Source organism: Bos mutus, chromosome 29 (assembly GCF_027580195.1).
Source record: "Bos mutus isolate GX-2022 chromosome 29, NWIPB_WYAK_1.1, whole genome shotgun sequence".
Lineage (NCBI taxonomy): Eukaryota > Metazoa > Chordata > Mammalia > Artiodactyla > Bovidae > Bos > Bos mutus.
The window spans coordinates 25,330,248-25,344,300 of record NC_091645.1 but is presented as its reverse complement, the minus strand read 5'-3'; the positions used below and the strand labels follow the sequence as shown (position 1 = coordinate 25,344,300).

General features: G+C 50.8%; 1 protein-coding gene across 1 annotated transcript; it reads right to left on the bottom strand.

The window, feature by feature from the left end:
* IGSF22 (immunoglobulin superfamily member 22) lies at positions 1-12,850 on the bottom strand. The gene is given in 14 exon segments (XM_070365021.1): positions 1-146; positions 1,918-2,223; positions 3,200-3,487; positions 4,609-4,801; positions 5,000-5,265; positions 6,172-6,471; positions 7,117-7,279; positions 7,786-7,890; positions 8,554-8,731; positions 8,926-8,965; positions 9,048-9,147; positions 10,368-10,504; positions 10,715-10,846; positions 12,742-12,850. Coding segments are annotated over 14 exon segments (2,463 nt in total).
* Between the last annotated feature and the right edge of the window lie 1,203 nt (positions 12,851-14,053).

Here is a 14,053-nt window from a genome sequence, read left to right as displayed (position 1 = left end):
TCACTGGGACCACACAGAGGACAGGCCAAGAAGCCCCACATCACAATGTCCTCCTGATGCCTGGGCTGGGCTGGAGCTCACAAAAGGTACTTTGATTTCTTCCGCAGACTCTCTGACAGATGCTAGAACTGACTTGTCATTTTTGTCTGAAAGAGCAAAGAAAGTATTTGTCAGTGTGAATGACCCTAGGGACAAGGGAGCCTCCAAACTCCTGGACTTTGAGTCACTATGCAGAAACCAGGGGCTGGACCCTGCCTAGGATCCTCAGTCCTTCCCAGCTGCAGTCTGCCAAGGTCAGCCGAGTGTGTGGGGCCAAGAGCTGCCAGTTATTCATTTAATGTATGCCACGCAGTGTGCCAGGCACTTCTATGCAGTATCTCATTTAATCCTCATAACAGCCTTAAGAATTAGATGAGAAAACAAGCTTAGAGTGGCTTGCCAAGGTCACATGGCTGATTAGTGTTAGAGCCAGGGCCTTGTGCCCATGTGCTTACAACCAGAATTAAGTTGTCAGGGATCTCTCTAGCTGTGGAATGAGAGCTGGATGTCTCCCACGGTGCCTTCCCTGGCCTGGTTCTGTTCCACAGTTCAGCAGCCACTGTGAAGGCATCATCTCAGTGCCAGGCACTTAGCTGAGTACTTGAGAGACAGCAACAGGACATGGTCCTTTCCCCAGAGACAGACATCTGTAACAGGACAGTTACAGTCTGTAACCATGGAGACTGTGGACACCAATACATGCCACGGAAACTTCAGAGAGTGGTAGAGGAGGAGGCTGGAGAGGTAGGTGGTGGGGGGTGAGTTTAAAGGATCATGACAAAGCTAGGAGGCTTAAAGCAAAGGGGGAAGAGCAAGGTAGGTCATCTTTGCATTTAGAGAGTTCATGCAACTAGCTATCTAGCTGTGAAGACAGTAGAATGTGTAGGAAATAAAGCATTTCCCCTGCCTGTGCACACATGAGCAGAAACATGGCACACCTGTGTGCAGAGGGAGGGCCTCCCTCCTATCATTTCTCCCTCGTGTGCTTCCATCATGTCTAACTTTGTGATGCCATGGACTGTAGCCCACCAGGCTCCTCTGTCCATGGAATTCTCCAAGCTAGAATACTGGAATGGGTTGCCATGCTCTCCTCCAGGGGATCTTCCCAAGCCAGGGATCGAACCCTCCTCTCCTGCAGTGGCAGACAGGTTCTTTACCACTAGCACCACCTGGGGGGAAGGAAGCCTTTATTAGCTTCAGCGCCTCCTGTCTAACCTTATCCTGGACCAGTATAGTTTTGTCTTGGTTGCACATCAAAATATATTGAAATTTTTGTCAATATAAAAGATTTCTTTTAGAACCCTTCCAGAGAGATTGCGCTTGTCAAGTCTGGTTTAGACCTGATCACTACTGCTTTTTTTTCAAATGCATATTTAGGCCCACCAAGGGTTGCAAACTACCCTGGTGCTGGGAAAGATTGAAGGCAGGAGGAGAAGGGAACCACAGAGCATGAGATGGTTGGATGGCATCACTGACCCAATGGACAATGAGTTTGCACAAGCTTGGGGAGTTGGTGATGTACACCTGGCGTGTTGCAGTCCATGGGTTTGCAAAGAGTCAGACACACCTGAGCCACTGAACTGAACTGAAGGGTTGCAAACTACAAACTCTTGATTGCCAACTCCCAAGTCTTCAGGGGCCAGATACATAACAAATGATATGGAGAAGATGGCAGAGTGGTTCGAACTTTGGTCAGTTAGAGAATATGTACACCACCCCATGGCAGATTAAATAAAAGATAGTGTCAGCCATAGGAAAATAATGGATCGACCTCCCACAGGACTGCCATTTTGCGCCTCCACCCCAGGTAGGACTCAGCCGGGGGTGCCCACCACCTCCAGGCCTGCCGGAGGCCGGAGGCCGGCTTGGCGCCCTCACCATAGACGGTGAGCTTGGAGCTGCTGCAGTCCTTGCCCAGCTTGTTCTCCACCAGCACGCAGTACTCGCCGCTGTCCTTGAGCGTGCAGGTGGGGATGACGATGGTGCACACGCTGCTAGTGGAGTTGTACCAGAACTTTGAGTTGGCTGTGATGTTGACGTGGCCCTTGTAGAGGGTGACGGTGGGCCGCAGGTTCCCCAGGAAGGCGCGGGTCACGGTGTGCGGCTTGAGAGGGGTCAGGAAGCGCGGCACGTGGCGCCAGTGCTTCTGCTGGTAAGGCTTCAGATTGGCGCTCAGATCCTCGACTGTGCGAGGGTCGGGTGGGGGTGGGAGTGGGGGACGTGGCGAGCGGTGAGCGCACCCCAAGATCCGCACCCACGCGCTCCCGCCTAGAGCTCGGAAGACGCCCCGGAGACCCAGCTCACGAAACCCCGATGACCTGGGTTAGATTCCCACGCACCGTCAGCTCTAGGGCCCCGACTTCATAGTGGTTCCTGAAGTTCTCCCTTCGTCACTCTCCCACCCCCATGACACTGCTGGTTCCAAGACCTAAACCCAGGTCCGCGGCGAGCTTTTGCGCTTTTCCAGACCTGGGCATCCTGGACTTCTTTTCCGCCACCAGCTTCCGGACCGGGCTGTTGACTGGCTTCCCCCCCACCCCCTAATTAATTTATTTATTTTAATGGAGGTTGATTACTTTACAATATTGTGGTGGGTTTTGCCATATATTGACATGAATCAGCCACGGGTGTTCATGTGTCTGATCACCACCATCCCCCCACCCCCAACTCCCGCACCCGTCCAAGCTTTCCCCAAGGCCATCCCAGTCTCCACCATCTCTGCTCTCTCCAATTGAATCATATTTCAAGTTTCCTGCAGCTATCCCAATCCTTAATCCCCTCCCTCCGGGGTTTCTGGATGTCATCCCCGTTTCTTGGACCCTTCCTGAATCCTCAATCAGGACGTCAGTTAGCCTCTCCCCTGGAACAGCTTCTCAGCTCCACATCCCTGTCCCGCACCGCCATCCCCGCCCCTCCTTCCCGCCCCCTACCGGCATCCCCGCCCCCAGGGGATCTCCCCACCTCCACGTTAGTCCCACCCCTCAGAGTCCCCCGAAGGAATCCCCTCCCCTAGGCTTCCAGACCTCAGCTTTTCTTCCCAGGGTCCCCGACGTTAGCGCTTTCACCTCAGTGCTTCTCAGCATTGGGTAACCCTGGCAATCTTTATTTCATCCCCGCCATCAGGGATCACTGATCTGAACCCCTAAGTCCCTAGACTCACTCCTGTCCTTGTTGACGAGCCAGGCAGGTATCCTTGGAGTCACCGCTTCGTTCTGGGCCAGCACCCGGAAGTAGTACTTCCTGCCGGGGAGCGAGTCGGTCACCGTGTACTTGTTGCTGAAGACGTGGTCGACCGCCGTGAGCCAGGTGGCCGTGCTGGCATCCCGCTCCGTGATGGCGTAGAGGACCTCGCCGCCTTCCAGAAGGTCGGGGCTGTGGTTCCAGGTCAGAGTCACTGTGTTGGTGACCTCCTCAGACAGCTGTAGGTTTGTGGGTGGCCGCGGAAAATCTGGAAAGGTCTGAAAATCCATCAGCCTCCCTGGGGAAATATTGTGCCCGAATATCGTCCTCCACATCCCCGCCGAAATACCGTGCCCCCGTGCCAGCCACCTGCCAAGTCCTAAGGAAGATGGGATGGGGCACCTTCACCTTCTAAGTCTCAGGCAGCCAGAGTCTGGGAGTCAAAACTATTTATGAAGTGTAGCTCTAGCTTTGTCATTTACTAGCCCTGTGAACTTAGGCAAGTTACTATCGGAGACCCATTTCCTCACTTGCAAAAAAGGCTAACAATAACTATCATAATAATGTTTGGGTAAAGTGCCCATTTAATAAAAGTTCACCCCTTCATCCCTTGGGGGTTTAGGGCTTTATTATGAAGCTTCCAATTCTCTTTAAGAGGTCACCCCAATTTGGAGGGGCTGTTATGCTTTTAACAGAGGGAGGTAGGAAATGCATCAATGCAAAAGAATGTTTCACATATTCTTTAGCATCGTGATTAATGCAAATTTAGGAATACACAATGTGTTAAACCTCAAAACCTGCAGATTTAAGATGATGAAAAGGCTCTTTCTTAGGTTTTACCCACCATCTTTATTATTAAAATTCTAAATGGTATCTGGGGGGAAACTAAAAATTAATAGGAAGCTCATTTCAGCTGTGGTTCAGGAATTCTAATGAAGCTATATGGCAGTGACACCGTGGGATTGTGAAGTTTCCCCAAAAGGGCTTTCTAGGTGACCACATCACATACTTTGTAAGTATTTCCAATAACATACAGGCCAGTTACCCCAATTTTTAATGGACTCATTTCTGTCTGTCTCTCCAGCCTCTTACCTATTCCTGCCTCTCTCTCTGCTCACTAACCCTGCTCTGCATATGCTGTGAAGCTCTCCAGATAGGACTGCAGAAACTGAAACAAGGGCTTGGTCCTAGTTCAATGCCTCTGGGGTTTCAAGACACTGGGAAAAAGTGGAAACAACTCTGCCCATTAAGGCAAAAGCCAACAGTCTTGCTCTGTGGTGCCAAAGGAGCCTGACTACCTTAAGGAATGCCGTTACAGTGGTTAAGACTCCAGCAGCAGAGGGGAGTGTAGGCAGAGATGTCTACCCAGGCCTCTGCTCATTGTCATACCTGCCACACACATGTGGAAGTCATGGTACACCTCTCCAGACACATTCTGGAGCTCAATGCGGTACACCCCTGAGTCAGAGCACTTGGTGCTGTTGATGAGGAACTGGGAGTGGTTTTTGCTCTTGGTGATAATTTCCCGGCCCTTGGTAGGGATGCCATCTTTCAGCCAGATCATGTTGGGTGGTGGGGAGCCCTGGGTGGTGACAGGAGATGGCACCATGGGTCACCTGGGTGGTATTTGGGGGCAGGCCCCCTCCCATTGTCCAGGAGTCTCCTATTAGGCTCTGGTGCCAGGGGTCTGGCGAGGGGCAGAAGCAGAGGCTATGGCAGCCATGGTAGCCATCTGGGTTTAGTGGTGGGCATCTGGGGGTCAGGGTCAGGAATGACTCACAGAGAAGGTGGCCTGGATGCAGAAGGCTGTCCCAGCGCAAACCACCATGTGACTCTTCAACCGGGCACTGAGGTCAAACTCAGTGCAGCTTCGCACCAGCAGCTGCCCATCCTTCTTCCAGTACAAGGTCACATCCTTGGATGTCAGCTCACACTCAGGGCAGGCACGGCTCCTCTCTTTCACGTGCACATTCTTGAGGGTGATCACAAATTTTATAGGGATGCCTATGGACAGACAAATGAACGGTTGCTTCTGCTCCCAACCTCCTACAACCCTTTCCTGCAGCTAGATGCTGCTGTGGTCCTCTTTTTGACCCCAGAAACTACAGGGCCCTGTGACATGAAGTGTGTACCCAACTCATAGAAGTACCTGACAGGGAAATTCCCAGCTCTGCTTCTTATTTGCTAGCTGACTCTGTGCAGTGTATTCACTTCCTAAGTCTGTTTGTTTGCTCATATGTAAAACAGGGCAACAGCTTTTACCTCCTCACAGCACTGCAGCCAATATCTCTAATGCCCCCTTGGCCCTCCAACCATAACTGCATTGTCTCTCTGGTGTCTGGACCTTTACACATGCTGAAAATGTTCTCTTCTCTTGCCCCTTCTCTGAAAACTGCATGCCTTTTCATTTTTCTTGGTAAAGCTTTGTCATCATCTTATCACATCCCCTCTGACATTGCAAGGTGGTATCTCTTCTCCGGGTTCCCACAGTCTCTGTGTCTCCATCATAGCAATGATTATCCCATGTCACATGTGTCAAGAGTGGTTCACATGTGTGACTCACCGTCATGTGTAACTCTCCAAACTAGCTATAAGAATGTATGTAGTCAAGATGTAATATATGATATGTGCTGTAATATATGACACTCGACCCATAAAGGCTAATAATTTCTTGGCTCGTGATCTCCCAGCTGATAGTAAGATCTTAGTGTGTCTTGATTCCTTGCTTAAGAACTTTTTTTCTAATTCCATTTCCACACCTACGTCTCCCACCAGACTAAGAGTTAGCAGAGAGGAGAGCTCTCTATTTTTCTACTATTCATCAAAGGACCTTACAAGGAGGAGATGGATAGATGGATGGATGGATGGATAGATGGGTGGATGGATGGATAGATGGATGGATGGAGGGAGGGATGAATGCCCACATGGAGGTTGCTGTGGCATGAAGCCCACCACTCAAGCTCTGGCCCAAACACTCATGGTCAGTAGTGAGCTGGGCCTTCTGAACCAGGTATCCTGCCTTGGCAGAGAACTCACCACCATCACTGAGTCTGGCATCCTGAACCTTATACGTGTGGGTCAGACCATCCTCAGACACTGTGATTTCATACTTTTCACCCCTCTTCAGCTCCTTTCCATTGAACTTCCACACAAAGTCGGGCACTTTCCTAGAGAGGCGGATCTCAAACACAGCTGTCTGGCACTCTGTCACCTTCACCAGCTTCATCTCTCCCAAGAACTTCAGTGACTTATCTGCAGCAAAAAGTAGGAAGGGCAGTCCTTGGGCTGATCCCTGGTCCTTCCTGAGGGGTAGGATGGTGAAGGCAGCATAAAGACTCAGGTGTCATTAGCCTCTTGTAGCCCACAGCTGGGGAAAACATACTTCCTTTTGTTCTGCTCGTGAATCATGGGAATCCCCTCCCATGACGTTCATATGGTCTCCTTCCCAATAACATTAACAGCAATTTTAGAAAGAATATGTATCTATGTGACTTTACATATGTGCCAGGCACTATTAAGGCAACCATCCAGTTCTCACACAGGAAGATTCTACTATTATCTCCCATTTTACAGATGGGAAAACTGAGGCAAAGAGAAGTTGAATCACTTGTCCCAGATATACAGCTCATAAGTGACAGAAGGTAGGATTTGAACTCCAGCAGTTCACCTCCAGAGGCTGTACTCTTAAGCACTGTGCCACATTGCCCCACGGCACTTTATCTCATGGTCCCATCCACAGACCCCACGTTTCTCTCCCCTGTTAATGCCCAACCCCATGCAGTCTGTGCTAGCCCCACAGTCCTTCCTGCCATATCCCCATGGACCCCATCCTTGGTTATTCCTTTGCCCTGACCCTGACCATGTCCTCCTTGTGGTCCCTCGTGCCCACACTCGTGCCCAGCACCATGAGCTCTGCATTCATCCACCTGTTGGCCACAGCCAAGCTGTAGGTGCCTGCATCACTCATGTTCACATTGGTAATGGGCAGCGTGTACTCGGTGCCCATCTGCTTCACATCATACTTCCCCAGGAAGTACCAGATCCTCAGTGGCTCATTATCCTGCCTCATGGACTAGGTATAAAAACTGATGAATGGATTTAAGAGGAGATTTCTATTCCATTCCATAAGGCCAGCCTGAGCTGAAAGGAGCCATATCTACCTTTCTAAGGTTCTCAAACACAGTCAGAGGCCCCTAACATCTTTCTAGCCTCATTATCTGGCTTGGTGGGATCCAGGGTCCCTGCCTCTCCCAAAGCCCGAACTCTTAATATGCATGAGTTCACTAGATGCTTTCTCTTAGAGGTCCAGATCATCAGTAATCTTCAGGACTGTCTAATTCAGCCTTTCAGATCGGTAGGCTGAGGCATAGAGAAAGGAGAGTAATTGTCTCAAATCAAACAGCGAACCGGTGGAACACCCAAGAAAAAAGCCCAGCTCCCAGCCCATTTCAGCCATGCCAAATGGCATCATTTTGCTGGGATGGAGAAGAGGACAGGGCTTATGGGTAATGAGAGGGTCTTGGAAGGAAAGGGATGAAGAGAAAGAAACGATATTCCAATCCCCACCTTGACCCACGGTGTTTTGACATTGGGGTCCTTCAGCTCCATGATGCAGGCAGAGACCACCGTGGTGTCCACCTTGGCTGTTATGTCTTTCAGAATTCAGATGGCCTGAGGGAGTATGATAACAAAAAGGCAGGTGTCAGAAGCATCTTGAATCTGCCCAGTCTGTGTCCCCAGGCCTGGAGAAGCCCTCTGAGCTTCCAGGGACAAATGACTAGGCTGATTAGGTAGCTGCATTCCTCTCCCTCCACATGGAACAACTTGAAGATGGAGGGGGAAACGGACATGATAAGGGAAGAAAAAGGAACACCATTCGAGGAACAGTTACTGAGTACAGAGGTCCCCTTGTGTATAGGTCCTCTAATTCTGGTGCAGATGTTTCACAATGACAAGTTGATTGAATGAATGAGTGAGAACAGCAACATAAAAACAAATGAAAAGGGCAAAAGTAATTTTCATTTTGCAGATGAAGAAACAGGTTTGGAGAGACTACCCCGCCAAGTTCACCCAGTTAATAAGGCAGTAAAACTGGACTTTGAACCCAGGTCTGTCAGATTCCAAAGTCGATGCAAATATATTAGGGAGCAGTCAAGAGAAAAGAGGTGGAAGGAAGATGACCTGAGTTCCTCACTGCCCTGGCAGTAGAGCATGCCCTTGACTAGGCATGGGCAGGGTGAGGAGACCTTGCCTCCAGGAGTCCCAAAGGCACTAGCACTGTTGGTAAGGCCCAGCCCCGGCCTGCAGCCTCCCTCCCCCCTGAGGGCCACTGACCTCTACCTCCACTTCCTTCATCCCTTTGAGCTTCCTGAGCAGCCCCCGGAAGCTGGTGAAACCATACTCCATGCAGACCTTCTCAAAGTCCTTCTTGGGCACCTTGGGGAAAAAAGTCTACAGCATCTCTTTCTCATCTGTCACCTTCTTCTGCTTCTTCTTGGGAGCAGGGGGTCCACTGGAAGGAAGGAAGTGGGTGACAAGCCTGGATTTAGTGCCTTTCTCTGAAGACAGAGGGAGGCTCTCCCAACCTTGAGATGCCCCTCCCTACTCCATGGATTCTTGGAGTCTGGGCCATTAACTCAGGGCCCTGTTGGAAAGCCTGGAGGGTGGGGGGACCACACCCTGGAAAGAGGAGCCTCCCGGTCTCACTTCTTCTTCAACATCTTTTTGAAATCCAATTTTTCTTGACCTGAGGACAGAGAAAGGGACAGGGTCAGACAGGGGGAGTTTGGTCCCCAAGAGGAAAGGCCAGGAGGCTTGGACTGGCTCACCCTCAGTCACCAGCAAGGACACGGTGTAGATGGCATCTGCATGGTCATTGCGTGCAGTGCACTTGTAGTTGTCAGAGTCGTCTGAGGTCAGTGACTCCAGCTGGATCAGTCAGGCCGGGGGGAGGGAACCAAAGGGAGACAGTGTTTTGGGAGGAGGGGGAGGAGCTGAATGCTGGATGTATGTGTGGAGGACTGAGCTGTCTCTATGATTGGAAGGTGCTAGGGAGCAGTCAGTGTGAGTCTGTCTGTTTGAAGCCTGATTCCACATGGGATTCTCCCCCTTGGCTGTGAGCTCCTGGAGGACAAGGACTTCCTCTGAGTTGCGACTTTATCTGCAGTTTCTGGCACTGGGCTGAGTGCTCCTTTATTTAACAGACTTACTCCTCTGTGTCAGGTATTGGGTTGAGCCCTGAGGAAATGGGGGTGAACAAGGCTGTCTTGGCGCCTGCAGAAAGGTGCTTAGGTACCAGTGGGTTTCCTGAAAGGGCTTGCTGACTGAATGAGCTGACTGAATGAGTGTAAGGAGTGGCTGGCCAGTAGGGGGCTCTGGGGCAGCTTGTGTGTACTGTGGGGGGTGCTAAGGCCCAATGATGGGTTTTTGATGGGAAGGAAGCAACTGGCGTGGGTGGGGAGAGGGGAGGCTCTGTCCTTTTCACAGTGGGAAGTCAGGGCAGATCTAGGAACAGAAGTAATTATAGGCCTAGGTCCCCCAGAGATCCCGCCCTTTCCTCAAAGGGTCTGGACCCAGTAATTATAGGCCTAGGTCCCCCAGAGATCCCGCCCTTTCCTCAAAGGGTCTGGACCCAGAGGCTGCAGAAGATGCTTAGACCTTAGGATGATCGGCCCTTGGCATTGCTCTTCTGGAATGTTCCCCTGAAGAGCCCAGGAATCCTCACTCTCACCTCCACTCTGTGACTAGCCCTTCCCTTCGTGCAGATCCCACCTCACCTCAGCCTGGTTGAGGTCCCCTGGTCTCATTCCCTTCTAGCCATGGGCATAGCTTTGGTCTCACGTTCCTCTGGGGCTCATTCACCTGCTGGAACCTCTCTCTTTTCCATTTGGTCCTGCCCCCTCCTTGTTCTGGCATTGCCCTAGCTCTGCCTTGCCCTGCCCCTAATTTTGGCCCCCTGCTCACTCTGGCAAGGACGCCCTAGCTCCTGACTCAGCCTCTCTTATCCTGCTCCTCCGGTAGGGCATTGAGAACCCCTTTTCTCATCTCCCAGCTCTTGGGTCTCCATTGTGGATCTCTTGGCTGTGAGAGGACCTGGGGCCCATCCCAGGGTCTTGGCCTCTGGCCTTAGGGGTCACTGGCCCTGGCACCTTCAACACGTGCTCCTTGTTCACACTGTTGTAGAAGATCTTGGCAGACTCCTTGATGGGCATGCCATTCTCTCTCTCCCAGGAGACATTGGGTTTGGGGTTCCCCTGCGCTTGGACTCGGAACACGGCTTTATCCCCTGCAGTGGGCACCTGTTTTTGCCCCTTAGCCTGGAAGCTGCATCTCCACCTGCTCCCAGCTCTGGGCTGGGGAGAGACCCTTGGCCTGTCTCCACCAGTGATTGTGTACTGGGGGACGATGGCGGGGGTGGCAGCAGCAGCGAGGAGCTGGGGCACTGGGATAGAAAGGGAAGCGCCCGGGGCCTTGGGGAGACTCTGGGAGGACACACCCTCGGGTGAGGCGACCGGCTGAGGCTTCTCCATGAACTCCGGGACATTCTCGCCAGCAGAGATGTTTGAACTTTGGGTCACCAAGCTGAAGAACTCTGTGGAGCTGGAGAACTTCCTCTCCACCACTTCCTCTGTGCCGACAGGCGAGAGAGGTTAGAATGGGCTCCAGGCAGAGCTTAGCCTGGGACCTTTTCTCGAGGGGACAGTGGAGCATTTTAGGTCAGTGAGAACAGGAAACGCTTTGGCCAAGAAAGGAGGACCTTACAGTCGGCGGGTCATTGTGTTATGGCAAATGCCAGCCACTAGGGGAGCGAAAGCCTTATCCATCCCTCAGTGGTCGGTCAATCTTTACAATCTTTACTGAGTCAAGGTCTTGCATTCTACTTCCCCCTCTGCACTCCCCCCGCCCCCCGCCCTTTTTTTTAGAAGGAGATTTCTTTTTTAGATTTTATGGGTCTCTTTGGGTTCCTCTCCTGGAAGTTCTGGTCCCCCAGTGACCAGAGGTCTACAGGCTGCAGCTGGTCTACTGATGTTTTTTATTTGACCTTTCCAATGTTTAAATGGGCTTCCCTGGTGGCTCAGGGGGTAAAGCGGCTGCCTACAATGCAGGAGACCCGAGTTCGATCCCTGGGTTGGGAAGATCCCCTGGGGAAGGAAATGGCAACCCACTCCAGTACTATTGCCCGGAGAATCCCAAGGACTGAGGAGCCTGGTAGGCTACAGTCCACAGGATGGCAAAGAGTCATACACGACTGAGTGACTTCATTTTCCTTTCCTTTAATATTTAAACATAAAGGAGCCCTACATCTAAAAATTGAGAGATTTCACGTAAAAATTCTAATTTCTGGATCCTTAACACTAGACGCATATTCCTACATGGCAACAGTCAGTGGGAGGTGAAGAGGGGCTGTCCCTTTCAATGGGCTACATTCTGGGCAATTCACCTCAAACTTTTTTTTTGCATTTATGTTCCCTCCTGGACGCTATCCGACAGTGGTTTTCAAGTCTGGCTGCAAATCAGGGTCCCTGGAGATCTTAAAAACACTATCAGATTTAACGGTCTGAGGTAAGACTCACATGTCACTGTTTTTTTTACTCCCTTTTCCTCCCACCTGTACACTAAGGTGGTTCTGGTGTGCCATCAGGGCTGAGAATCACAAATTATAGTCACTTGAGTTTGCAGCTTCTGGTCTTGAGTCCTGGCTGTTCCACTTGCTATGCCTGACTTGGAGAGGAAATGGCAACACTTCTCCAGTACTCTTGCCTGGAGAATCCCATGGACAGAGGAGCCTGGCTGGCCATGGTCCATGGCGTTGCAGAGAGTCGGACACGACTGAAGTGACTAAGCACGCACACACACATGCTTCGCTTGGCCAGGGGGAGTTGCTGCTTCTCTGGCCTTGACCTCTGTGCACAGAGGACTGACTGAGGAGGGATGACTGGGAGGACAGGTATTCGATATCCTGGTCCCTTGTCATCTTGGAATCACTTTCCTCTAGAGACATGGCTAAAGCAATCTGTTCTGTTCTGAGACCATTTCTCAGCTTTCCCTTGGCTCTGCCCTCCCTTAAGTCTGGTCCCAAGTCTGAACACCTGGAAGTTCAAGTCACTGGCTTATCTATTCATCCTCTCTCCACTGGCAGCCCAAGTCTTCTCTTTCTTAAGTAGAGCAGGGCCAGCATTATTCTTAAACAGATAAGGCGGCTACCTCCCTAACTTCCTCCATGCCTGAAATTCTACCATCAGAAATTTGTGCATTTGCCTATGGCTTTGATCTCCAGCAATTAAGAGTTCAATCACTTACACATATCCATGTGATTGATTTTTCCTGTTTTCCTAGAGATAGCATTTGTGGGCAAGCATCCTGCTGGCTTAGCTTTATCAAATCACAGATTAGAAGCACAGGTTGGGAGGGCTGTTGGTGGTATCTCAGGCTTTTGAGGGGCCCATTGGTCACAAAGATGGGAGGAAGAAAGGCTGCCTCTACCTAAGTCCACCCGCTTACCAGCCATCCCACTCTATTTGCCTCCCACGATCTTGGTTGTCTAGGAGAAGGTCTGCATGTGGGTGGTAGAGCTGGAGAACTCCATGGACACGTGCTCCTGAAGCATCTGCTTGTGGTGAATGGTCGTCATGGTGACAAGGCGTGGGCACTCACCTGGGAGGACCAGGAAGGGATGATGCCGTGAAGGATAAGGAAGGGAGCAGGAGGGAGACTCAGAGATGTTGTGTGTGTGTGTGTGTCCCCACAGCGGGGTAGGGGAAGGGACAGAGCAGGTGAACACAGAGAGAGATGACTGTTTACAGGGAGGGGTGGGGAGAAGCTGGATGACTGTTTACAGGGAGGGTGAGGAGAGGCTGGGTGGCAAGCCTCTTCCCTCTGGCCTCTCTTCTCTTCCCTTGGTATCTCCTTTTCCCTGGTTGGCTACAAGGACCAATGGGTATGTAACCAATGACTATGTAACCCCAAACCATTCCAGATCCTTGGAGGGGGAGGAGATAGGGTTTAGACTTACCCAGTGAACCCAGCAAGGCCCAGAGGGAGCTGAGGATACCTTTTGATAGCTACATGGAACTGGTGGGGTGGGGCAGTGCTGGAGGCTTCATCAGGAGGGAATGAAGTCAGACCTGAGAAGGAACTTCCTGACTAAGCCACACTGGAGCCGGCCTTGGAAGGAAACTGGATCTTCTTGCCGGGCCCTGGGGAGCCCTGGCATTGGGGGAATGCTGAGACAAATGACAGCACATTCCTACAGCTCTGCTTTCCTTTCCGATATGATAAAGACGGAGCTTGAGTCTTTATTTCTTGTAACTTTGAGTTGGTAATTCAATCACATGGTTAAAAAACAAAACAATAGAAACATCCGTGTAAAGAGGCTCCCTCCTGCTCCCAAGGCCCTCTATCTCCCAGCCTTCCGCAACAGGTAACCACTTGTGGTCTTTATGCTCCTTCTGGAGCTCTTTCCTACAAATTTGAATATGTTTTTGTCTTCATCCTCCCCCTCTTTTTTTTTTTTAATACATAACGTAGCCTATTATACAAGCTATTCAGCTCTCTTTTCACTTTGTACACCTTGGAGGTCTTTCCATCCCTGTTTATGAAGTTTTCCCATTCTTGTTAACACCTACACAGTATTCCATCAAATAGATGTACATACCATCTTTTCTTTAACCAGAGTGGCAGTTTTCTTCTAATACTTATTTTTATTTATTTGGCTGCCCTGGGTCTCAGTTGCAGCACATGGTATCTTTGATTTTTGTCGTGGCATGTGGGAATCTTTAGGTACAACATAGTGTTAATCGCTCAGTTGTCCCCCCTGATGACTACAGCCCATCAG